This window comes from Gopherus evgoodei, chromosome 12, assembly GCF_007399415.2.
Source record: "Gopherus evgoodei ecotype Sinaloan lineage chromosome 12, rGopEvg1_v1.p, whole genome shotgun sequence".
In the NCBI taxonomy this organism is placed as follows: Eukaryota; Metazoa; Chordata; order Testudines; family Testudinidae; genus Gopherus; species Gopherus evgoodei.
Window position 1 is genome coordinate 40994192 of NC_044333.1, and position 25428 is coordinate 41019619.

General features: G+C 58.1%; 1 protein-coding gene across 1 annotated transcript; it reads left to right on the forward strand.

Moving 5' to 3' along the window:
* Positions 1-1877: 1877 nt before the first annotated feature.
* TUBB3 (tubulin beta 3 class III) lies at positions 1878-20766 on the forward strand. The gene is made up of 5 exons (XM_030581996.1): positions 1878-2821; positions 10604-10856; positions 16499-16607; positions 17690-17800; positions 19372-20766. The coding sequence occupies exons 1-5, from the start codon at positions 1878-1880 to the stop codon at positions 20445-20447; spliced, it is 2493 nt and encodes an 830-aa protein (XP_030437856.1). The 3' UTR covers positions 20448-20766.
* Positions 20767-25428: the final 4662 nt, after the last annotated feature.

A 25428-nucleotide genomic window follows, 5' to 3' on the forward strand; every position in this document is an offset into this window, starting at 1 on the left:
TGTGGGACCCGCCAGGTGTCTGCAGTGAGTGGGCAGGGGAGAGCGCCTGTGTGGGACCCGCCAGGTGTCTGGAGCGAGCGGGCAGAGGAGAGCACCTGCGTGGTACCCACCGGGTGTCTGGAGCGAGCGGGCAGGGGAGAGCACCTGCATGGGACCCGCCGGGTGTCTGCAGTGAGTGGGCAGGGGAGAGCACCTGTGTGGGACCCGCCAGGTGTCTGGAGCGAGCGGGCAGAGGAGAGCACCTGCGTGGGACCCGCCAGGTGTCTGGAGCGAGCGGGCAGAGGAGAGCACCTGCGTGGTACCCACCGGGTGTCTGGAGCGAGCGGGCAGGGGAGAGCACCTGCGTGGGACCCGCCAGGTGTCTGGAGCGAGCGGGCAGAGGAGAGCACCTGCGTGGTACCCACCGGGTGTCTGGAGCGAGCGGGCAGGGGAGAGCACCTGCATGGGACCCGCCAGGTGTCTGCAGCGAGTGGGCAGAGGAGAGCGCCTGTGTGGGACCTGCCAGGTGTCTGGAGCGAGCGGGCAGGGGAGAGCACCTGTGTGGGACCCGCCGGGTGTCTGGAGCGAGCGGGCAGGGGAGAGCACCTGTGTGGGACCCGCCAGGTGTCTGCAGTGAGTGGGCAGGGGAGAGCGCCTGCGTGGGACCCGCCAGGTGTCTGCAGTGAGTGGGCAGGGGAGAGCACCTGCATGGGACCCACCGGATGTCTGCAGTGAGTGGGCAGGGGAGAGCACCTGCATGGGACCCACCGGATGTCTGCGGTGAGTGGCCCCGCAGGACAGTGCCCGCGTAGTACCTGCTGGGTGTCTGCGGTGAGTCCCACAGGACGGTGCCTGTGTGGTACCCACCAGCAGCCAGTGGACATGAGCAGTAGCACAGCCAGGTATTTCCAGCCGTTCTACCCACCAGCTGCCCACAGTGGAAATCCCCTGGGAGGGCACTAGTGCTTTGTTGTCGGCCCCCTTGCTGGGGCCAGCGCCTGTGGTGCTTGGTCCCAGCGCTGCCCACCAAGCACTGAGGAAGGGGTACAATTACACAGGCTCTCAGGGATGTTTCATAACCCCTCCTGGAGCTGCCCTTCAGCGCACTCCTTGCATGCCATGCTGTCATGTGGCTGACCACCCTCTTTTGAAGGAGGAGCTGAGCAAACTGCCTTTAAAGTAGGGAAGAGAAAGGGTTCTTTCTTTGTCCTGCGCTCCAGCTAATCGATTACATTGGGCAAGGGATAAATACAGCTGCTGGGCTAGGAAGTGGAGTTGAGGGTTTGGAAACCGGGAAGGGGCTGGGGCCAAAGGCTAGGGCTCTCCCTCCTGTTCCAGTCAGGATTGCAGAGAGCAAGAGACCCGCACCCCGAATGCAGAGGAGCACAGAGTCCAAGCACACGTCTCCAGCTCCTCGCGCGGCTGTGTCCAGAGCCCCAGACGCCCCTGGGATCCAGCGCACGTACGTGGACGAGCATTTCACCCTCCCAGTCCGGCAGGTGCTTCTCTGAGTTCTTCCTTTTCTGAAGACAGCAAGTGCCCGTGACAAGGAGTTGGTCTCAGAGGCAGCTTGAAGTTCTTCAGCCCAGGGCATCTCCTTCCAGCCTAGGGGGTGCCCCATGGACCTGTCCTGTGTGTGTTCCCTCTGCTGAAGTCGCAGCACTGTCTGCTCTGGGTATCCTCTGCCATCCGATGCAGGGAGACTGTAAACGCCACTTTCCAGGTTGCTGCACCAGGGAGAGTTGTTCTCCCAAGACTTGTTCCTTGAACACTCTGAGGGAGCAGAAACTCTTGGCTTTGCTCTGGCCAGAACCGCAGCAGCTATGGTGGCCACACCTGCTTCTGCCTGTGTTTGCCAGCAGCAGAACCTGACTGACACCCAGCCCGAAGCTGTCGCTATGTCAACGCTGGCATCTCTGCAGATGCTGCTCAACTCTCTGAACGCCACTGCCCCCAGCAACAGGACCGACGAGCCGGCCAACAGGAGCAGCGCCTGGTGCCAGGGTGTCTTCGTCCCCAACGAGCTCTTCCTGACGCTGGGCCTTGTCAGCCTGGTGGAGAACGTGCTGGTGGTCACAGCCATCATTAAGAACAGGAACCTGCACTCACCCATGTACTATTTCATCTGCTGCCTGGCTGTGTCCGACATGCTGGTGAGCGTCAGCAACCTGGTGGAGACCCTGTTCATGCTGCTGATGGAGCACGGCATGCTGGTCCTCCAGACCAGCATCGTTCGCCAGATGGACAACGTCATTGACATGATGATCTGCAGCTCCATGGTGTCATCGCTCTCCTTCTTGGGGGCCATCGCCGTGGACCGGTACATCACCATCTTCTATGCCCTGCGCTATCACAGCATCATGACCATGCAGCGGGCAGTGATCATCATTGTGGGCATCTGGGTCACCAGCACCATCTCCAGTAGCATCTTCATCGCCTACTACAAGAACAACGCCGTCATCCTCTGCCTCATTGGCTTCTTCCTCTCCATGCTCATCCTCGTGGTGGGGCTCTACATCCACATGTTCTCCTTGGCACGCCACCATGCCAAGAACATCTCCAGCCTACAGAAGAAACGCACTGTCCACCAGATGACCAGCATGAAGGGGGCAGTCACCCTCACCATCCTGCTGGGGGTCTTCTTCATGTGCTGGAGCCCCTTCTTCCTGCACCTGACGCTGATCGTCACATGCCCCAAGAACCCCTTCTGCACCTGCTTCTTCAACTACTTCAATCTCTTCCTCATCCTCATCATCTGTAACTCAGTGATAGACCCACTCATTTATGCTTTCCGGAGCCAGGAGCTCAGGAAAACCCTGAAGGACGTGGTGCTGTGTTCCTGGTAACTCGGGCATAACCGAGGGGCTGAGGAGGCCTGTTGTAGCCGAGGTTCCTGCTCTCAGAGGTAACGGCAGCCCACAGCCCACAGCACAGTGGCCCCTAGTGTGCATGGGAGGCAGAGAGGCCATTTGCAAGGGGCACCGGTCAGTTCCTATAGGATGTTGGTGGCGGAAAATCAAGCAGGGCTTTGTTGTGAGTGTTTTTGTTTTGGGGGTTGGAGACAATTTAGCTGCTGAACGGCACCTAGCACCTTTCTGAGGGGATGCCTGTGCCTGCGCCAGCCCATCCCCTCCCACCCTGGGTCAGGTGCAGAAAATGGCAGGGCCTTGGGCACAGCAGCTGCTGTTTCTGGCCAGCTTCCCGGTGAGGTCCCAGGGCACAGAATCTGTGGTTCTCCCATCACTGGAGAAGCGCGTGAGCGAGTCCCAGCCACTCCAGGGCTACTGCTATGTTCTGTCCCCAAGCAGGGATTCCTGTAACTCCCTCTGCTGCTTCCTGCCCACACAGAAGGACTGGTAACTCCAGGCCAGGCTCTCCGTCTTGCCCAGCCCTCAAATCTTGCTGGCTGGGACCTAGACAGGCAGTGAGTCTGCCCTTCTGCACAGCTCACTCCTGCTGGCTACCTCCCCCTCCTGCTCCCCCAGTCACTGGGCAAGGAGTGTGGAGCTCGGCGGGGGGGGGGAGCACTCCCATTGTCACTGCTTCAACTCTACGGCATGGAATCATAGATTCATAAGCATGCCGGACTGGAAGGGACCTGGAGAGGTCATCTCAGCCAGCCCCTTGCACCGGGGCAGGGTCAAGTGAACCTAGACCATCCCCGACAGGTGTGTGTCCAGCCTGGTCTTAAAAACCTCCAGCTTCTGCAACTTCCCTAGGCAATTTGTTCTAGTGCGTAACCACCCTGGCAGGTAAGACGTTTTTCCTGATGTCCAGCCTGAATCTCCCTTGCTGCAATGTAAGCCCGTTGCTCCTCAGGAGAATGATTTATCACTCTCCTCTTTAGAACACCTTTTTACGTACTTGAAGATTGTTAGCATGTGACTCCCCCACCCGTCTCACCTTCCCCAGGCTAAACAAATCCAGTTTTTTTTCAATCTTCCCTCGTAGGTCGTCAGCCTTTCTAGCCCGTTAGTCGTCGTCGTTGCTTTCCTCTGGACTTTCTCCAATTTGTCCACATCTTTCCTGCAATGTGGTGCCCAGAGCTGGACACAATGCTCCAGCTGCAGGCTAATCAGCACGGAGTAGAGCGGAAGAATTACATATTGTGTCTTGCTTACAACACTCCTGCTAACACATCCCAGAATGATGTTCGCTTATTTTGTAACAGCATCACATTGTTGACTCATATTTAGTTTGTGATCCACTATAACCCCCACATCTTTTTCTGTGGTCCTTCCTAGGTAGACATTTTCCATTTGTATTTGTTAAACTGATTGTTCCTTCCTAAGTGGAGTACTTTGCATTGGTCATTGAATTTCATCCTATTTATTTCAGACCGTTTCTCCAGTTTGTCGAGATCATTTTGAATTCTAATCCTATCCTCCAAAGCGCTTGCAACCCTCCTAGCTTGGTATCGTCTGCAAACTTTACCAGTATCCTTTCTATGCCATTAGCCAAATAATGGATGAAGATATTGAATAGAACCGGACCCAGGACAGATCCCTGCGGGTTCCATGGGTAACTACTCTCAGAGCACGCGTTTCCAAGAGCTTGGTCTAGGCTGTATTTCTCCAGATTGTTTATGGGAAGGTCATGGAGCCAGTAACAAAGGCCTCACTGAAGTCAAGATATCACATCTTCCTTCTCCCCACCCCCACCCCCACCCCTACCCCAGCCACAAGACTTGTTAAAAGAAGGATGTTAGGTTGGTTTGACACGATTTGTTCTTGACAGATCCCTGCTGGCTCTTACTTATCCCCTTATTTTTCTTCCAGGTGTTTACAAACAGAGTGTTCAATTATTTGCTCTATCATGTTTCCAGGCACTGAAGCTAAGCTGCCTGGTCTGCTATTCCCTTTTTAGAGCTAGTGGCTGTATTTGCTCGTTCCCTTCCTCTGGACTCTCTCCCGTCCGAAGGAGCCTGGCTGGGTGTCTGGCACTGCCTGATGCCAGGGTCCCCCATGGACTATGGTGCCAGCTCTTAATATCTAGGCTTAGCCCCTGGGCTGCTCCTTGGGTCTGCTGGGGGCAGAGGCAGGCTGCAGTTCCTGGCGCCAGGAGCTGTCACCCCCTTACTCCCCCACCGCACAGTGCTGAAGTGTGATGGGAATGGTTACCTCCCCAGTCAGCCAGGTCTCCTGATGCCTGAGCAAACCTCGGGCTTCAATGCTGGCCCCAGCACCCGGGAGGCGAGGGGCTGCCCCCCTTGGCACTGGCCTTGCCCTAGCACTATCATTCCCCCAATGAGGGAGGCAGGGTCACAAAGTAACTGAGGCACATCATGGAGGCTACACGGTGGGTCAGCACCAGAGCTGAGACTAGAGCCTGGGAGTCCTGGCTCCCACACCAGGGCCCCATTCAGGACCAACCATGGAGCTAGTCTCAGTTAGGACCAGCCCCATGCTGCCCTGGCGGGAGCCCTTCTCCCTGTGTGGGCAGGACTGGGAAGCAAGTGGGGACAGCTGTGCCCCCCTGAGTGCCCTGCTGTGCCATCCCATCTGCCAGGGGTGGGAGGAATGGCTCAGCCTGTCATAGGTCCTCAGCCCTTGCTGCCCCACGGTGTGGCATCCTCAGCCCGGCTGCTCTGAGGGATGGGCACTGCCCTGGGCGCAGTGGCAGGGCCTGGGGAGGGAGCCAGGTCATTGCCCTGAGGAACAGCACACTGGGTCTCCCCTGCAATCCGGGACAGGCCCAGGGGCTGGCACAGGGACAGGAAAAGCCCAGAATGGCAGGCAGCAAAGCACATACCACAGACACCCCCATGCCAGCGCCCCCCCTGCCCACCACAGATATCTCCATGCCAGTGCCCCTCCCCCTCATGCCCACCACAGCCAGACCCATGCCAGAGTCCATGGCCCCTACACCCACCATAGACATCCCCCCCATGATAGCACCCCTCCCCAATGCCCACCACAGACATCTGCATGCCAGAGCCCATCCCCCTCAGGCCAGTGTCCCTCCCCCCACATCCTCCATTGACACCCCCTATGCTAGTGCCCATCCACCCACAGCTCCCCCTCTGCTGACACTCCGACCCATACTCTGGGGCACACAATGGACACACCACACCATACACCCCCCAGGGGTAGAGCCTCCCCCAGCATGGCCAGTACTGGACCCCTCTTCCCACACAGCCATGCCCCCCATGGGTGGGGTTTCACCCCACAGAAACGCATCGGCTGGAGGCTGTGCTGGCACGCCCGATGCCCTCTGCTGCCTGGAGATTGCAAAGGCCTTTGTGCTGTGTTCCCCATCCGGGGCCGTGCCAGCCCTGCCAGGACCCTCGCACACAGGCACACGCCTCGCAGCTATGCACACGTGTGCTGCCCCTGCGGCGCAGGCCACTGTGTCACCCTCTGCAGGCGTCTTTCTCCAAACTCGGCTAACCTCCACGTGCCTCCCAGGCCAACCCCCTGGCATGGCCAGCAAGCACTGAGACCTGGGTGCCTCTGCAGCCAGGGGCACTGGATTGGGATTAGGAGTGGGGGTAGGGCCCGTCTTTAAAGCCATTGGTTTGTGGGATGCTGAGCCCTGGTGCTATATGGGGCTGGCCCATCTTAGGGGGCCAGGCTTTGGGGCAGCTCAGTGTGAGGCAAGGGCTAGTAATCAGCACATGGGGGTCACATTGGCATCTGCCACCACACACTAGCGGAGGGCCCAGGAGACCAAGAGTTGCCTGCGTTCTTAGCAGAGGTGTTGAATGTGACCTGCACAGGAGCTTGGCCTTCTGCCTTCTTGGCTTTGCCACGGGGCTGAAGGAAGCCTGCAGGGCTCCCTGAAAAGGGAGGGGACTGTTTGCGCCTTTGGGGCCCCCGCCTTTCAGGCCCTATCTGCCTTGTGGCAGGTTTCCAGATGTGGTTAGGCACTGAAAGCAGCAGGATGAGGAATTTACAAAAGCACCATCCACCAGGTGGCTCTCTGCATCCTTTGGTGCTTTAACACCTTTGGCATCTGGCCCGGGGGTGCCCTGGAGAGCCTAGACCTACCCCCAAAGCAAACGCCCGTCCAAGAGGTGGCACCTTCGGCCTGTAGCCAAGTCCAGCAGGCGCTGGGGTTAAATGGGTGTTAGCCAAAGCAAGGAGCTGAAGCAGCCTGAGCAGAAATCAATCACTGCCGCACTCAGCTCCCACTGGTGTCTGTGGAGCTCAGTGTGCACAGAGCGCTGGCCTCCAGGCAGGTTTGTTTATTGGGGAGCAGGGAGGAGGAACAGGACACAGAGCCCCTGGCCAGAGCCTACGCCCAGCTACCAACACAGACACAAAGGTGCAGCTGTGCTCAGATGCCCCCATAGGGCACCCACGGAACCAGCAGGTCAGGTCTCTGGGATTTGCTGGTAGAATTAGAAGTAGCATCTTTCCAGGGGCCAACTCCCTCCCCAGTTATGTCAGCTCCCTGCTTGGCCAGCACATCGTTCTGCAGATGGAGTATGTCAGGCAAAGGCACCTCCTGCCCTGGGAGAAGCTAGTGAGGGAGCCAGGACTCAGGCCTGCCTCTGGGATGGGTGCACCGGGCCCCTTGTGTTCTTGCTCAGTGGCAGGGTGTGGAAACCCACACTGGAGAGCCCTAGAGAAAAGGGCACTGGGCATTCAGTGCAAATGGGCAGAAAGTCCCCCAGCACCCACGCCACCCCAAGGCACGTGGCCAGGCTGCCTGTATCACAGTAACAGCCATGGGGGAGACCTGGTGCAAAGAGGGGTCCATGGGTTCCCTATTCACTACCCTCCTATGACACTGGCACTGCTGCAGGGCCTGCTCACTGCCAGTCCCATGCTCTGTGCCTGCCAGTCCCTTCATCTGTGCCACCAACACAGGTCCCATGGAGGGACAATCGTGGTGACCCCCCCAGCCCCTGGGTGGGGGATGCTTGACTCCCCCTTCCACCCAGCTCAGGGTTTTTTAGCTGGTTTTGTTGCAGCTCCATGTTCCTTCCAAGCTGTCGCTTGCTCTCTTTTCTAGCTGGTGACATCAGGCCTCTATTTCCAAGGCCAGAGCTCCAGCCAAGGGGCTTCCCTCCCCAGCCAGCCGGGCTGTACATGCCGGGGGCGGCTCCCCTCAGTGTGCTGGTAGCTCGGCTGCTCTTCAGGCTGAGCTCAGCGTGCAGTCACTGGGCACGTGCACTAGCCGTGGAGGGCTGAGGTGTGTTCACTGAGCAAGGGCCCTGCACTGTCTGCACCTGGCAAGGGTGGCTGGGCCCGGATGTCTCCCGCGGTGCAGGGCTTGGAGGTCAGCGTTCCTAGCCCCGGGCGGTGGAGGGGGGCAGAGGGGAGTTGGCAGTGGGGCCGTTTGGTGTGAAGGTTTCTTGCAACATCCCAGCAATGAACTGCCCTCCAGCTCACCTCCCTCCCCACCGTCTCCTACCAGTGTCCCATGGGGGGACTCCGCCTTGCCAACTCCAGGGCTGGCAAACCTGCCCCAAAAGGCAAGTACCTGACCCTGGGGAAGGACTGAGGAATCCAGGACCCAGGGGTGAGGGCAGGGAAGAGCCCCCCACCCCACAGCCCCTGCCAGCCTCAGAGCATCTCTCCAGCAGCTCCCACCTCTGGTGGCACCACCAGTAACTAGTGCCTTGTGCCATGGCATGGGCATCACTCCCCGGGGGAGGGCTGGGCAGTGCCCTGCAGTGCAGCGCGAGGGAATGCTCCTTGCTAGTGAGTTGGCATTTTCCCTTTGTCGGTGGTTTGTTAATGGAATTACAGTTCGTAGCGTTGTACTTGCTGCGTCTCTGACCCCCCTCCCCCAGCTCCCAGCTGCACCCCCATCCCCACACACCAGCCTGGGACAGGCAGGTCCCAAGTACCCCTTTCCAGTGACTCTAGGCCCCAAGCTGTGTCGCAAGGATGTAGCCTCAGGGGGCCCAATTCTGCCCTGCCTCCCTGGTGTGAACAGAACTCGCTGGGTCACTGGCATGACCCAGGAGCAACGCAGCTGCCAGTCCAGGGAAAATCAGACCCAGGGGCCTGAATTGCTACGTGGTGCCTGAGGGAAGCTCAGATGGCCCCAGCCTGATGCTGTAGGCGGGTTGAGGCTGCGCAGACACAATGAAGCAGGCAATGCCTTGGGCAACCGGCATCACTCAGCCAGCGAGGGGGATGGGCCACAGCAGCTTCTCCTCCAGGCCCTGGCTGCCCGGGGGGAACCACCCCACTACAACAGCACCCCCCGGGTGTGCAGAGCCAGTTGTAGCAGGCTCAGAAAAGCCTCTCTCCCTGAAGGCTGCGCCAGCCTGGCTGCTCCAGCTGAACAAAGGGAGGTGACTAGCAGGCCTGGCCTGCAGTACCTCTCCCCTCACACAGCGGCTCTGATGGGGTTTTTGTTCTTTCATTCTAGCTGCAGCAGGTCCTCCCACATGGCCTCCTCGATCAGGGGCTGGCAATTCCCCTGCCTCCAGCATCCCCAGCGTCCCCAGCAAGGGCTAGTTTTATGCTGTGCAAATATCCTGCTCAGATCTCCCCCTGCCCTGCACCCTGTAGCCAGTGGAGCCAGTAAAGCTGCTGTCCCAATCTCTAGGCAAAGTGGGTGAATCTGAGTCCCAGAGCCAGTGCTCCCGACCTGCCCCATAGCGGGTGTCTCTGAGGCTGGAGTGTGGTGCCCCTCCCGTGTGGTGGGTGCTGCTGGGACTCCCCGGGGAGATGAATAAGAGGGGCCATGACTCAATAACATGGGATAATGGCTGGGATAGAGACAGTGACTGGGCAGGAACAGGGGCCATGCAAGGAACGGGAAAGGAGCCAGTTGAAAATCATGATGGCAGGAAATCCTCATTCACACAATGAACAATTAGCATGTGGAACTCCTGGCCACTAGGGCTCCTGGAGAGTCAGGGCTTATTAAGCTTCAGAGGAGAAGCGGCTGGTGAGAAGCTCCAGCCACCAGAGTGAGGCTAGAACCCAGCAGAACACACCTAGAGCTCGGGAAGGAGCCGCCCTCTCCTGGTTCGGTGCAGGATGGGCTGGGCAGGGTGCGGCAAGGAGCCACATGCCGCCTTCTGCAGCAGAGGATGCTGGTCACAGGGACTGGCACTGATAGGCGTTTGCCACCCTCCACGGCTCACTCTGCCTCCAGGCTGTGCGCCCCGTGTGTCTGTCTAGGCTGTGAACTCACCGGGACTGGCTGCTCCTGTGTCAGTGGGTCCTTGGGCATCTCCACAATAACCCAGATGAACCCTAACAACATCCCCTTGGGCTGCTCTGTGCTGGCAGCTTCCACCTGCTCAGGCCGGGGCTGCTCCTGCTTCCATTACTTGGACAAGGGCAGCAGCTGAACCAGGCCCCCACCAGGCCCTGCACAGACTGGCCTTGCTTCAAAGCGCGCAGAAGGGGAAGGGCCCAGACGGGCGGGGGAGGAAGGATGGAGACACTGGGGGGCACTATCCAGACTGGCCAGCGCCCCACATGGACCCAGCGCTGAGCCCCTCCCAGGGGCCCCCTCGGTAACTGGGGCAGAGCCAGGGCTGGACCCAGTGCCGGAACCACCCCAGCTGCCCCCCCACCGCGGGACCCGGGCCGAGGCTCTGCCCCGCCCCGCTGTTAATTGGGGGGTCCCCGGCTGCTCTCCGGGGCGCGGCAGCTGTTGCATTGTGGCGGGGCGCAGGGCGGGGGATGCGCTGGTGCTGATGCTGCAGGGATGTTGCAGCATTTGTAGCGGCGCCCGCTGATTGGTGGCCGGGCCGGGGTGACGTCAGCGGCCGGCCGGGTGCAGCGGCGGGCGCCTATAAAAGGCTCCGGCAGGCGCCCGGCCGCTTTCCGCAGCCCCCGCCCGCTCCGCTCCTTCGCCCCCCGAGCCGCCTGCAGCAGCCACAGCCGCCGCCCCGGGCCAGCATGAGGGAGATCGTGCACATCCAGGCGGGCCAGTGCGGCAACCAGATCGGAGCCAAGGTACCGGCCGGGGCAGCTGGCGGGGTCCCGGGCTGCGGCTCCGCGTTCTGCCGGGGGGGGCGGGACGTGCCCGCATCGCCCGCCCCAGCCCCAGCCCGGCGCGGAGGGGGTGGGCGGCGGCTGGGAGCGAGCGAGCCACGCCCCGGCACTGCGGAGCTGGGAACAAAGGGATGCGCTCGGGGCTGTGCCCGGTACGGCACCGGCTGCCCTCGCTGGGACCCGCTGCCCGGGGTTGGCCGGGGGCTCCTCGGGGGCTGGCTGGGCGCAGCCTCGGGCCTGGGGGATGCTGTGGCGCAGGGCGACTGGCTGCTCCAGCCTCGTCTCTGTGCTCCCCCAGCCCCTCCCGGAGGCTGCTCCGCCGCAGTGCGGGTCGGGCGGCAGGGTGGCTGCTCGGGGCAGCGCAGTGCCTGGGGCGAGCTGGCCCAGATGTTCGGGGGGGCGGGTCACCCACTGCAGAGGGTACAGGCTGGGTGGGTGGCACAGACATGTGACACTGTTCCCTGCACAACCCCCTACCAGCCCAACCCCTGTCTGTGTGAGGGGCTGAGCCTGGTGCGCCAGCCTGAGTGCCAGGGCTCTGACGGGCAGAGTGGGCCTCGCAGCCCCCTAACTGAGGGGCTGTGGGTGTGACCTCTGCCTGGGAGGTGACTGGCATCAGCATGGCAGCTCCTGCCAGGAGCATCAAAAAAGCAAAGGAGGTGGGGCCCTTTGTTGAGCATCCTTCATGTGATGCCTCTTAGGAGGGAAAACTGGAAATCATAGAATCATAGATTATTAGGGTTGGAAGGGACCTCAGGAGATCATCTAGTCCAACCCTCTGCTTGAAGCAGGATTAATCCCCAAATCCTTAAATGGCCCCCTCAAGGATTGAACTCACAACCCTGCCCCAAAGCACCCTGAGATGTGTGGGGTGGGCAGGGCAGCTTCTGCCCCTCACAAGGATGCTGCCAAGCCAGAATTTCTCCAGCAGTGGTTTGACCTGCCCAGGCACTGGCAGGAATGCTAGTGTGAATGGCTTTGTTCTGGTTTAACAAGCCAGATGCCTTCTGTAATTGCAAGCTGTGCGAGCTAGTGGCTAGAACCGAGGTCTGGGAGCCAAGTGTTGGCTGTGACCCTGCGTGAGCTGCACCCTCCCGTGGGCCCCAGGCAAACCCTTTTACCCCTGTAGTAGAAGGGCCCAGCTGAAAGGCAGCTGATCTAGGGACGTCAGGAGCCCGGTGCTGCCAGGCCCCTTTTTCCTGACTCCCCTCCATGGTGTGAGCCCTGGAGCTCTCTTCAGAGCCCTGGCCTGGGTCCTGCTCCGTACAGAGCTGCTCACTTTGTAGCTCGGTCTGAGGGAGACGCTGCCGCCTGGGCTTTCTCCAGCTCTAGAGAAATGGTGACAAAGCAACCTTGGTTCCAGGGTAGGACAATAGCACTGAGCAGCCATGCTCCACCCCCCAACACATCATAGGTAACCAGGAGCCTCCTCCCGAATCAGAGCTGAGGAGCAGCACCTCAGACGCTTGGTCCTTCTTTGGCAGGGGTGTCTTGTGGGAGCTGGAACAGATTTCTGCTGTTAGATTCGCACCATCCTGTGTGTGAAATGCAGCGATAATAGAGGGTAATTTCAGTCTTCCTGTAGCCAAGGGGGGAATGGCTAGTAGGCAACCCAGGCTGCAGCTGGGGCTTATGGGACATGGGACGGTGTCTTTGTTCCAGGCACAGTGAAATACATGAATCTGGGGGGAGGGGAGGGGCCCGCTAACCCAGCTTGGCAATTGCATGTGTAAAAGATTTTGTTGGGCGCTTCAGCTCAAGACACCTGCTGCGGTGACTTAGCGTGTAACAGCTAATCATCAATCAGGCCTCCGGGGGCCATCTGTGCCTGCTCTGAATATAGAACAAGGCAAGTCTGCCAGGAGAGGAAGCTGCTTCCTGCCCTGTCCCAGGAGGGCTGGGGAGAGGGGGCTGAAATCAAATCAGTGCTCGGGAGTCTGTGTGCAGCTGCGGCTGAGTGCGTCCAGCAGGGATGAAGGGGGGATGCCTTGTCATTATCCTGGTCACCAGGGGCCAGGAGAACACCTGCCACTAATAGGCCAAGTGGCTGGAGGAGGGGGAGAGGCCAGCTACCAAGCAGAATAATCAGCCCTGCCAGTGCCCATTTCCAGGAGGGCTTGTGGCACAAATCTCTGCAGCCCGTTTCTCCATGCATGTGAGGGATCAGCCCCCCTCTGCACTGGAAGTGAAAAGGCTCCAGGGCTGCTGGGCTTGGGGCTCATCTCCATGACTGGTCTCCCCTTGCTGGGACATGGCAGCAGGACAGAGCCCTAGATTCCCCCAGAAGGGATGAGAGGAGGGGGCAGGGGAGAAGGAAGAGGGACTGCCCATGGAGCTGTGCCTGGGTGCACTGTGCCACCCACTGGGATCTAACTGGTTAGTTTCCAGTCCCAGGCTCCAGCTGACCTGGAGCCGGATGGGGCAGCAAGAACCCTTGCTTACGCAATCCTTACCTTACTGCTCCAGCGCATGTCTCGCAGTCAGCACTTCAGATGTCATTCCCTGCGCACTCATTGTTTGGGGAACCTCTGTATTTGCTACCTGAAGAGACTCATTTATATGTTAATTGGTATGAATAATTCATAAGCCCAGTAACTGACATGTCTGCTCAATGTGGGATGCAAGCTTCTTTGAGTGACAGCTCCTCAGAGCACTGCCTGTCTGTGGTGAGCTGGAGCCATGTCTGAGTCCTGGGTGGGTGATCACAGCACTTTCCACTCGCTGGAGGTTCAGATGGGCTCAGCTCTGTGTGGTCCCTTTAGCAAGGGGTCACTGGGGAGATGAGGTCACTCTGCACAGAGTGAGCAGCTGAACAGAGGAGCCCCACTGCAGGCAGACATTGCTGTGTATTTTAAGATCACCCTGACCTTGCAATCAGTTCCAATTTGTCCTCTTACAGCCATGGCTGCTGCTCTAAATTAGAGCTCAGTTTAGCAGCGCTGGCACAAAACACGCAGCACTGTCAGATGTAGGACACTTCCCCGGCACTCCCCCCAACACAGCATCAAGGCTAAAGCACAGGGCCGGCTCCAGGTTTTTTGCTGCCCCAAGCCAAAAAGAGGTTCCCCCCAAGGGCCAGAGCACCGCCCTTTGAAAAGTGCTGCCCCAAGCACATGCATGGGACACTGGTGTCTAGAGCCAGCCCTGCTCAGCATGTTCCCCAATCCTCAGAGTTGAGTGAGTTTTAGCTCTAGCTCAGGCATTTGGCAATGAGTGTCCGTCCCCCCCCTTGTGCAGCTCCACATGAACACACACCCCCGCGAGAGGAAGTGTCTCTTCTAAGGACAACTCCCACCCCCGAGGGAGCAGCCCACTGAGGCAGGGCACTGGGCAGTGGGAGAGGAATGCAAGGCCTCTGGGGGGTGAGGTGCTCGGTGCAGAGGCTGCATGGTGCTGTTGTGTTCAGGGGGCTTGTCTTGGCCAGGATTTCTCCACGTAGGGGGCTCTGCACAGATGGCAGCCCTTGTATGTGATTAGTTTGACCCTGGCGAGGGCACAGTGGCAGCGAGCAGCCTGTCCACCCCTCCTGCAGCACGTTGCTCCTTGCAATGCTGGGCCCTTGCTAAGACCTGGCCAGAGCCCAAGGAGTTCAGGAGAGCAGCAGATTCAAATGTGTTCTCTGGCTTCAGGCACCTTTTGAACATGAAGCCAAAGCCTCCTTTCCCAGGGTGCCACTCGCCCTCGGCTGTCGCTGCTGCCTGTTACGAAACCCAGGAGAACAAAGGCAAGTGACTCAGCTAGTCTGGAGGTAACGGGAGGTCAGTGTGCTGCAGCACCATGGCTAGCTCCCATCTGGCGCGGAGCCGTCTGGTGCTGCACTGCCAGGCAATGCCGCAGTGTAGACAGGACTGGCTGCTGGTAGAGCTCGGCCCCTACAGGCTGACGGGGAGCCCGGCTGAGACGCGAACAGCCGGCATGGGGAGTTCCCTGCGCTGCTGAAAGGACCTGGGAGCCCAGCCCTGTGATCTGAGCCGTTTGTAATGCGTGTTTAACCATTGAACCTCTGGGAACATCTCACTCCTTGGGAGCGCTCCAGCCGCTGTGGGACTGATGCGGTGCCTGTGCAGGATCTTAGCTCCCGCCCCGGGGTATCACGCGAATGTGGGCTTCCCTTATGCGCCAGCTGCTGGGCAGTTACCGTGTTGCTGTTCCATGAAGGGCTCCTCGGCTCGCTGGAGGTTTGAATACCAGCATCTTAGCAGCCAACTCTGGCCCCAGTGGGGACTCCCCTGGTGTCTCTGCCTGAGGAACTCTGAGCCTGTTGAAGTGAAGAGCTGGGCCTGATGGTCATTTACACCAGGGCCTCTCTACCCCACCGCAGCATATGGGCAGTGGAGAGAGCACTGGACTCTTATTCCGGAGACCTTGGTTCTGTGCCCAGTTCTCACTGGCCTGCCAAGTGGCCTTGGGCAAGTCACTTTCCCACCCTGTGCCTCAGTTTCCCCACCTGGGAATGGGACTTTGGATGTAAAGCTTTGAGACTGACGGATGCAAAGCACGGTGTTACCCAATGACAAAGTGAGCCCGTAGCGCTGACAATCTTGTTGGATCCTGGTAGATTCTTACCCATTTGGTGTTTGGAGCCTCAACATGGGAACAGACATTTCATAACTGGCTCTTCAGTCTAGCAGAGGGAGGTCGAACACCATCCCATGGCTGGAAGGTGAAGTGAGACACATTCAGCCTGAAAATAAGGGGTAAACTTTTAACTGAGCATATCTAACCATTGGCACAACTTACCAAGGGCCGTGATGGAGTCTCCATCGCTGACCACTTGTACATCAGGGTGGGATGTTTCCCTAAGCTCCGCACTAGGGATTACTGGGGGGCAGGGCTCTGGCCTGTGCTGTGCAGAAGGTCCAACTGGATGATGATCACAATGGGCCCGTCTGGCCTTGGAATCTGGGTACTCGGGTAACTGAGAATTCAGGCCTTGGTCTCCAAAGCTACCCTTGTCCCTGAGCTGTGACTTGCTTCCAGTCACTGTGAAGCTCACAGGTGGCACCTAATCAATGTCTCTGGGTCAGTCAACTAGTGCTGCCGGCAGGTCTGACTCTCCCTGTGGTCTTCGTAGATGGTGAGTGCAGAGCAATTGTCCCCTTCCCAAATCCAGTGCCTCCTCTGCTTTGCAGTGCCCCTCGACTCCTTATCCCTTCCTGCGGCTAGTACTTAGCCAGCCTCAACTCTCTGCCTCCAAGTATAGGGGCCAGGGGATTGAATTGTCGGAGACCCTTCTAGCTAACTAGCCAAAGGGGTTTCTGGCAGTAAGGCATCAGGCTGTGGAATAGCCTCCCCAGGGAGCCTGGTCTGGAGTGTCTGGGGCTAGACAGCATGAGGAACCAGAGCTATTGGGGGACCAGGCCTGCACTGAGGTGCAGGGGGGCATGGTCCACTTCAGAATCTGATTCTGGTCCTGCTCCTAGGTGCCAGGATTCACTCCACACAGGCCAAGCTGAAATCTTTGGCTGGCCTTTGGAGTGGGGTGGTTTGGCTTTGTTCTCTGGAGAACAAAGAAAACAGGCCTGGTACCTCTCCTAGCTCAGTGTGGTGCTTGGCCCTGCCCAGGTGCCCACAGCTCTGAATGTCCCCTGCTCTTTCCACAGTTCTGGGAGGTGATCAGCGATGAACACGGGATAGACCCCAGCGGGAACTACGTGGGAGACTCTGACCTGCAGCTGGAGCGGATCAGTGTCTACTACAATGAGGCTTCCTGTAAGTTGGGAGTTGGCTGCTGCTCTCCCCCTGGGCCAGGCTGACTGGAGCAGTGTGTGACACATTACAGGGTTTCCTCTCTGGCCCTTAACAGTGCTGCCCCGGGCATATGTGTGCTTACCCTGAGCCTCCTCTCCCACTGTGCTCAGGCGGGGAGCGTGGGCTGTGAAACAGAGCTGTTCTGCAATGCCTGGCCAGTCCCTTCCATGATGTCATGGTGTGGGAACGCAGGGCGGGTGGTGTGTCCAGCACCCCAGGGAGCATCTCTCCTGGAGTGCGCTCTGCTGGCCAGTCCAGGCTTGCAGGATTGTTCTGGGAATGTTCCCCCTCTCATCCCAGCCGGAGGAGGTTAAGGTGACGCCAGCTGGTTACTGTGGTGCAGGGCCGGCTGCTGGGGTCAACAGGAGGGCAACGCAGGCCCCTGACTCGGCTGTCTGGAATGGGCATTGGCATGGGGAGGGGGGCAAGTGAAACTCAATTGGTGGCTTGCTTGTTGCAGCGAATGCCCATCTGGCCAGAGGGGATGTGACCGCTGCCTGTGCTCCTTCCTGCCTTTGTGGCAGCTCATCGGAAGGGAGGAGATGCCTTCAGGGGTGCAGTGCTGGGGAAGTTCCCAGCCTTGCCTCAGTGCACTGCGAGTTCTGAGCTTGTCCCCAAATCCAAACAGCCCTGTGCCAAAGCTCCAGCCTATGGAACATAGCGAGCTGGGCCCAGGTCTAATGGGGACTGGTGCACCACTAACTGGAGGGTGCTGCCAATGCCCAGGGGCAGAGGCTGGAGTCTCAGCAGATGAGCTGGTCCTGAGGATGGGTAAAGAATGGAGTCCTTAGCCTCTGTTCGTCAGAGGATGGAGCTGGATGGCAGGAGAGAGATCACTTGATCATTGTCTGTTAGGTTCACTCCCTCTGGGGCACCTGGCATTGGCCACTGTTGGTAGACAGATACTGAGCTAGATGGACCTTTGGTCTGATCCGGTACAGCCGTTCTTATGAGCTGGCTCTTCTGGACTCTGAGGCCAAGCAGTGGAAGCTGGTCCCATGGAGCCTTGCCAGTTAAGAGGGAACTTGTGGTCTCTTTCCCAGCTCACAAGTACGTACCCCGTGCGATCCTGGTGGACCTGGAGCCCGGGACCATGGACAGCGTTCGATCGGGGGCATTTGGACATCTCTTTAGACCTGACAACTTCATCTTTGGTACGTCCCAGTCCCCTGCTGCTGTTCTAACTCTCTCCTGCCCTGTGTTGTGCTCCTCTCTTGGCCGCTAGTTGGTCCATCCTAGCTGCTCACTCAGAGCTCCTTCACCCTGCTCCCCATGACACAGCTGCCTGCTGTCACTTCTCGTTGGGCCGTGTCTCTACCTCCGTGCTATTCCAATAGTGCCTTAGTGTGAGGTACTGCACAGTGTGGAGATGGTGTCAGCCCAGGAGAGTTTAATCTAAGTAAAGCAGCCCGACTGGGGGTGGGGGAAGGGGACTAGCACATCCAGAGTGACCAGTGATGGGGCCAATGGCCCGTTAGAACTGCGTCGCTTGGAGGGAGGTGCGTTTTTAGCTTGGGGGTTGGGGGGGATAAGCTCAGTAGAGGACAGTGAAGGAAGAGGACCTGCGAGGGAATTGGGTGGTTGGGACAGGGTGAAGAGGGTGGGGGGCAAAGGATAGGGTGTAGCTGAGATGAAGGGGCCTAGGGAGGACTGGAGCAAACAGCTGATCAGCTCAGGGCAGAAAGTCTAGACAAACCTGCGGGAACGTCACTGAACAGAGACGCTGAGCCTTACGCTGATTTTCCTCCCCATGACACTGAAGGCAGGGGAAAGTAGGAAAACGTCCCTTCTTCTCTGCTCTCACAGGGCCCGTCTATACGAGAAGCGCTACATTGGCTCCGTGCTGACAGGACAGCGCTCTCCTGTCAGCAGAACTACTCCACCTGTGCAAGGGGCTGTGTGGCCGGGAGAGTCTCTCGCCCCCATAGCACCCGTGTGGACAGCGCTTAGGTCTCTGTAGCTTGTGTCACTTGGAGGGGGTGGCTCAAGTGACCTAAGTTATAGCGACATCAGCACTAGTGGAAACCTGGCCAGAGGAGCATGTGACCAGGTGCTGGGAGGAAGAGCTCCACTGCAAACCACGGTTCTGCTGGGCCCTTGATACCTGCACAGGAGTTTAGCCCCGTCTCTCCCATTGCCCAGGAAACGCGTGCAGAGCATCTCAGAATTCACTACAACCATCCCTGCTGCTCCCCTTCCCGTACCCTACCCCTGCCCTTCGGGTCTCTAGCCTTAGGCAAGACTTAACTTTTTCTTTTCTGTTCTGAGATCTCATGCAGTCAGCTGGTGGCTCCCCAGTGCCTGCCCTGCTACACGACTAGCCTGTAGCCCGTTCTCTGAGACTGTCCATTCCTGAAAGCTGTCTAGTTCAGCTGTGGGGAAAGTAGAGAGGTCAGGGCAGCCTCATGCCATGGGAGTCACCACGGGGGGCTGATCCCCTCTGCCTTCCAAACTTGCACATGGCTGCTCTAAGTGGTAGGTGGTGCCAGCCTGAGAGCGTTGATCCAGGCAGCTCCCAGGCTTTGTTCTCATGCAACATCTAGCCTCTCACATAGCTCAGCTCTGCTGCACAGCAGCCCTTCCTGGCACATAGTGTCTGTTAAGCCCAGTGGCTGGGCACACCCAGGAGAGACCAAATTCCTGCAGCAAAAGGCTCTGGTCACTGTTCACACCTGACTCCCAACTGATGGAAGCGAGGAGATTCACTATGTCTTCTCCCCCACAGGTCAGAGTGGTGCTGGCAACAACTGGGCAAAGGGGCACTACACAGAGGGTGCTGAGCTGGTGGACTCTGTCCTGGACGTGGTGAGGAAGGAGTGTGAGAACTGTGACTGTCTGCAGGGCTTTCAGCTCACCCACTCCCTGGGTGGTGGCACTGGTTCAGGCATGGGTACCCTCCTCATCAGCAAGGTCCGTGAAGAGTACCCTGACCGGATCATGAACACTTTCAGTGTGGTGCCTTCTCCCAAGGTGTCCGACACAGTGGTGGAGCCCTACAATGCCACCTTATCCATCCACCAGCTAGTGGAGAACACGGACGAGACCTACTGCATCGACAATGAGGCCCTGTATGACATCTGCTTCCGAACCCTTAAACTGGCCACGCCCACCTACGGTGACCTCAACCACCTAGTCTCCGCCACCATGAGCGGCGTCACCACCTCCCTGAGATTCCCTGGCCAGCTCAACGCTGACCTGAGGAAGCTGGCAGTCAACATGGTGCCTTTTCCTCGCCTCCACTTCTTCATGCCAGGCTTTGCCCCCCTCACAGCCCGTGGCAGCCAGCAGTACCGAGCCCTGACAGTCCCCGAGCTCACTCAACAGATGTTTGATGCCAAGAACATGATGGCCGCCTGTGACCCACGTCATGGACGCTACCTGACGGTGGCCACAGTCTTCAGAGGCCGCATGTCCATGAAGGAGGTGGATGAGCAGATGCTCGCCATCCAGAGCAAGAACAGCAGCTACTTCGTAGAGTGGATCCCCAACAATGTCAAGGTGGCAGTCTGCGACATCCCACCCCGGGGGCTGAAGATGTCTTCCACTTTCATTGGGAACAGCACAGCCATCCAGGAACTCTTCAAGCGCATCTCGGAGCAGTTCACTGCCATGTTCCGACGCAAAGCCTTCTTACACTGGTACACAGGTGAGGGCATGGACGAGATGGAGTTCACAGAGGCAGAGAGCAACATGAATGACCTGGTGTCAGAGTACCAGCAGTACCAGGATGCCACAGCTGAAGAGGAAGGGGAGATGTATGAAGATGATGAGGAGGAATCTGAGGCCCAGGTTGCCAAGTGAAGCCTCTAGAGTTGGCCTGCATCAAGATTCTTACCATGAAGGTCAAGCTTCTACAGCACCCTACTGTCCAGCGTGGTCCTCCGTCTTCACTACTTGTTAGCCGAGTACGAGACAACATCTATTTAGTTGCTTCTGATTAAAGATTCCACATTTTTAAATCATTCTGTAGTTACTAACCATCTCCCCTCCCCATCCTTGAGTTAGCACAGCTGTAGCCCGTCCTCATGACTCTGATCATGTCGATGACCCTGATGTTTAATTTTTTTTACTGGTTTGTGTCTATTTTTTTAAATTTTTTTTTGAATACTTAATAAATGTATTGCTGTCCAGTACTTCCTGTGTGAGACCTTCCTTGTTCCAGCCCCAGGATTTAGCAATGGGGCATCAGACAAGTGGGTTTGGTGGGGAGCAGGGGGATGCTGCTTGTCAGTTGTGAGCAGAGTGGGGGTGCTGTGCTGCCTGGGGTGTGGAGAAGGACTTCGATTCGATTCACTAGGCTCCTCCGAAACTCCTCGCTTTAGCCCCCAGGGAGAGTCTGGGAGTTGGGAGAGGGCCTCAAGCTGCTTTGAAATGCCAGCCTGAACCCCTACGTGTGGAGCCTCGGGAGCAGGCAGACCCTTCTGCCCCACGCCCAGAGATCCCTTCCCAGACCCGTCCACAAGGGTCACACACATGACAGCTTGTATTGTGCCAGCTGAGGACTCCCCACCAGTTGAGTCTGCTCCTCCTTGGAGTAGCTGGGCGAAGGGGACACTCCCACTCAGGCCCACCAACAGAATTCCAGGTGCCGGGGGGGCAGAGCCTGGGGTGGAAGTGACTAATCCATCACTTCCAGGATGGCCTGTGGGGCCCCGCAAAGCACAGGCCCAGAGCTGTCTTGTGCACCTAACAGCCCTGCAGCGCACCCAGGCAATTCCCCACTCCCCCCATTGGCAGGCCTGCTCCCACTCCACAAACATCCCTGCAACTGAGTTGCTGGAGTTAGCAGGGGGCAACTGTCTGCTTGTAAGAAGCATTTATCCTTCAGTCCTGACACCCCAGATCCCTACCTGGCTCTGAGTTGGCAGAGGGGCCAAATGACAGATGTGGGAGCAAAGGCGGAATCCTCCAGAGGAGGCTTTTCTGGCAGGATTTCAGTTCCCTGGCCCATGCTAGCCCAGGCCCTGGAAGCTCTGCAGCAGGCTGGGCCCAATGCCACAACAGGGAATTCAACAGCAGCAGGGGGTAAAGCAGACAGCAGAGGCTCTGCCAGGGGCAGCCTGGGCTGACTGTCTCCACATACCCGTCACTTTGCCCCTACACTCTCAGTATGCTATGGGCGTTTGGTTTGATAACTGCTCTGCAGAAGGGAGGCAGGTGCTGGAGGCAGCAGGGTGACCAGACAGCAAGTGTGAAAAATCAGGACGGGATGGGAGGTAATAGGAAACTATATAAGAGAGCCCCAAATATCAGGACTGTCCCTATAAAATTGGGACAGCTGGTCACCCCATGTGGCATCCTGGCAGGCTGTCTGGAATTGTGCTCATCCCACACGTGGGCTGGGGAAATCCAGCAGCGATCGGAAGTGGAACTAACAAGTAGTTCACATCTCACTATTGTTTCAGGCTCCACAGACTCAACACTGCCCATCCTGCCCCTCCATTCGTGGCCCAAAGGCGCTTGGGTTCTGGCACATGTTCTGCTTGGTGCGATGGCTGGATTTTTGCATCATGTTCCATGGGTGAGGAAGGGGTAGAACAGCCCTGTCAAAGCCCTAGAGTTCAGCCCAGTGCACACGAGCTGGTCCTGTCCTGGGGTAGGATAGAACCATCCTTTTGGGGGGGGACATCTTGAATGGTTTGGATTGGAAATGGTGGCTGATGCCCCATGGAAGGCAACTAGGCGCTGAGCTTCATTGCAAGGGGTCTGTTGGCACAGTTGCCACCATCTCTCCAGCTTTCCCTTTAGACAATGGATGACTTTGCAAGTCTGCGTGCACCCCCCTGCAGGTGCCTTTCATGTTTCAAGCTTCCTACTCTGCCCCTCAGCCGAAAGCTGTTTGGATTTCAGTGGCCTCCTAGGGTAGAACCACAATGAAGTCTTGGGTCCAAACGCTGGCAGAGACGATACTCCAGCTGCCAGCAGGAAGCTACCTGGCTGAGGCACTCCTGGGGTGGAGAGCATGGCAGAATCTTGGCTTACCAGTGCTCTGTAAAGGTGCTGATCGTGGTGGAGGGGTTGCTGGTGGTCAGAGGGATGAGGCTGGTGGTGTCTGTGGCAAAAGGCAGAGGCCACGTCAGCCTCCTGCCTCTCTTGCCTGTAGCCCTCACCTCCCACACTGACTAGGTAGGAGCAGTCCTGTCCTGCAGGCCTTGCCCTGGATGGTCTCCTGGGAGGGAAGCTGCCGCTGGTTCTTATTTCCTCGGCTGGCTTAGGGAGCAAGTTCCCATCTGCAGCAGGGTGCACCCTGGGGAGACATGGGCACTGCTGCCTCTGGCTTGGATGAGGCTCCAGCTAAGTAGCCCAGTGCTGGGCCTCACTTACAGTACCCTATCCCCTTTCCAAGGTACTGCAGTGTTAACCCTCTGCTCTCCAGGGCCACAGACTGCACCCTTCCTCAGCCAGGCATGGCACAGGTGGGCACATGTGGTTCTGAGAGCCATGTATCGCCCAGCCCTGGTTTGGGGCCAGGATGTGGTAGTGCCCAGATGGAGAGAGAGCTCACCTTGCTGGCCAGGGACTGGAGGAGCTCTGGGGCCAATGGTGCAGGGCACAGGCAGAAGAGGTGGGGAGGATGCCCCCACTTGCTCTAGTCCAGGGCCCCACAAAGCCTTAATCTGCCTCTGTACCAGTGGGTGTGTGACTCAGGTCAGGATAGAGGTGGTGTGGGGGACAGTGCACATGTGGGCCACATTACCCATGTGTGTGTGGTCAGGAACTGCTGCTAGCTCATGGGCACCTGCCTTGTGTGAAAGTCTGACCCTAAATGCTGCTGGGCCTCTGACCCTCCTGGACAAGAAATTGCTGCTACACTCAACACCTTTCACCGTGGGGCCCAGAAAACACTGCTGACAGTGGGCCCCACTGAGAACAGCACGAGCTCCCTAGTCTTAAAAGGGCTACAGGAGTCCAGCTGGAATAGCCTTATATAATACATGCCCCCCCCAGACCCCTTTACCGTCGGGATCGGGCCCTGTTTAGGGGAGGCCCTGGGCCCTCAGCTGGGATCAGTGCTGCACAGACACAGGGTGAGAGCCTGTCCCTTCCCCCAAGATGAGGTTACATCTGTTGTAAGACAGACACGGGGTTGTGACAAACAGGAAAGGGAAGGGCAGTGGGGAGAGGCTCTGTGGGGACACAGCCTAGCTAGGCCCCTGGTTTTCAGGCTGAGTAAAATGGGTTCTGATGACACACATAAACAGGAGAGCTGAATGCTCCCTGGAGCTCTCCGGGCCGGCCCTGGCACATGGCCACGTGCTGCAGACAGAACAATGGCAGCAGGTCTTGAGGAAAGTTTGACAGAAGAGAAGGGAGCAGCTTTGGGGGTTACTTTGGGGAGAGCGTTCGGTGGATGGGGCAGCGGGCAGAAAGTGCCAGGGGCTGCTAGAAGCAGCCAAATGAGTGACAGAGGCTGGCAGCACTTGTGTGAGAGAAAGAGAGAGAGATGGTCAAAGCAGCGGGCCAGGAACGTGAGCCGGGCGTGGCCCTGAGACTGTCAGGCACTTCAGAAGAATATTCATTAGCTTTGCATTTCTCTAGTGCCACTTTGCTGTTGACCGCAAAGCATTTTACAGACCCGAAGTCAAGCCCACAATGCTCCCCTCAGGCAGTATTGCCAGCCCTGGTTTACAGCTGGTGCCGGGATTTTCAAGGCCGCCCGGTGAGTCAGTGGCAGAGCCTTGGAGAGAACCCAAATCTCCCAGTTCTGGGTCTTAACCATTAGCCTCTGATTCCTGTCATCCAGCTCCCCTAGAGAGATGGGGGCTGACTGGAGAAATTGGATGAAGAGAAGCCTAAAGCTTGTCTGCCCGAGTGGCCTCTTCTTCTCCAGAAATCTCTATGCCCTCAAACCTCCAGGAGCCGACTTTGCCAGCTGAAGCCTGACCAGGGACTGGCATGGGGTGAAGGAGGACCCAAGCCTGTTGTGTCTGTGTGCCTGGGTCAGGGCAAACAGGACCAAAGGAGACATGGCCGTGCCTGGCAGGGAGCCGAAGCGTGTGATTGCCTGGGGTTACTGCTACAAATCCACAGGCTTCTCCTTTGTTGCGAGGCTGCTCTCTATGGGATCTCTGGATTTCATGGCAGCAGTGGGGTCAGAGCTCAGAGCTTTACTCCTCCAAAGCACAACCCCATGCTATTTGCATTAAAGGAGAATCTTCATGTGCTGTTAATGTATCTGGCCTATGACACACCACTTGAGCAGTTCTGATAATAATCAGTAGAGGGCAGCACTGCAATACACATGAGCCAGCTAATTGCAGCTGAGTGCAACCCAGATAAACCCATGAATTTATGGGGCCTTAAATATCCCCAAACAGATGAGCAGTATGAATTGAGAAGAGCCCAGCCCAGCCTGTTGACCTGCATTTGGAAGGTCACAGCCACTCTCTCACTCTGAACACACCATCCTGCAGGTGAGGCAGAGGAGCAGGCCTGGTCCTGAAAGGGCTCAGGGGACGGCGGAGCGGTGGGGAGAGACTGATGGGGAAAGGAGGGAGAGAGAACACAGAAGGGAAAGAATCCCCCAAAGGAGAACTGGGGAGAGTGCTAGAAAGCACCGCTAGGTATACTCAAGCACTGGAACAGGGCTGGAGGAGAGGCGCCTGGGCCGAGACAGAGGGGGGTGGAGGAAGGAGCTGTGGGGTTAGATTGTCCAGTGCTCAGCACCTAACATGTCCAGCTGCTCTGCTGAGCCATTCTGCTATTCCAGCCCTAGCTCCTGACCCCCAGGCTGCAGGTCTCCAGAGCAGCCCATGGGATGGGGTAGGAATTGACCCCCTGC

Coding starts and splice junctions, on each gene's coding strand:
- TUBB3 (XM_030581996.1), top strand. CDS start 1,878: ATGTCAACGCTGGCATCTCTGCAGATGCTGCTCAACTCTCTGAACGCC. Junction 2,822..10,603: donor GACGTGGTGCTGTGTTCCTG/GTAACTCGGGCA, acceptor CTGATGCTGCAG/GGATGTTGCAGCATTTGTAG. Junction 16,608..17,689: donor CTACTACAATGAGGCTTCCT/GTAAGTTGGGAG, acceptor TCTCTTTCCCAG/CTCACAAGTACGTACCCCGT.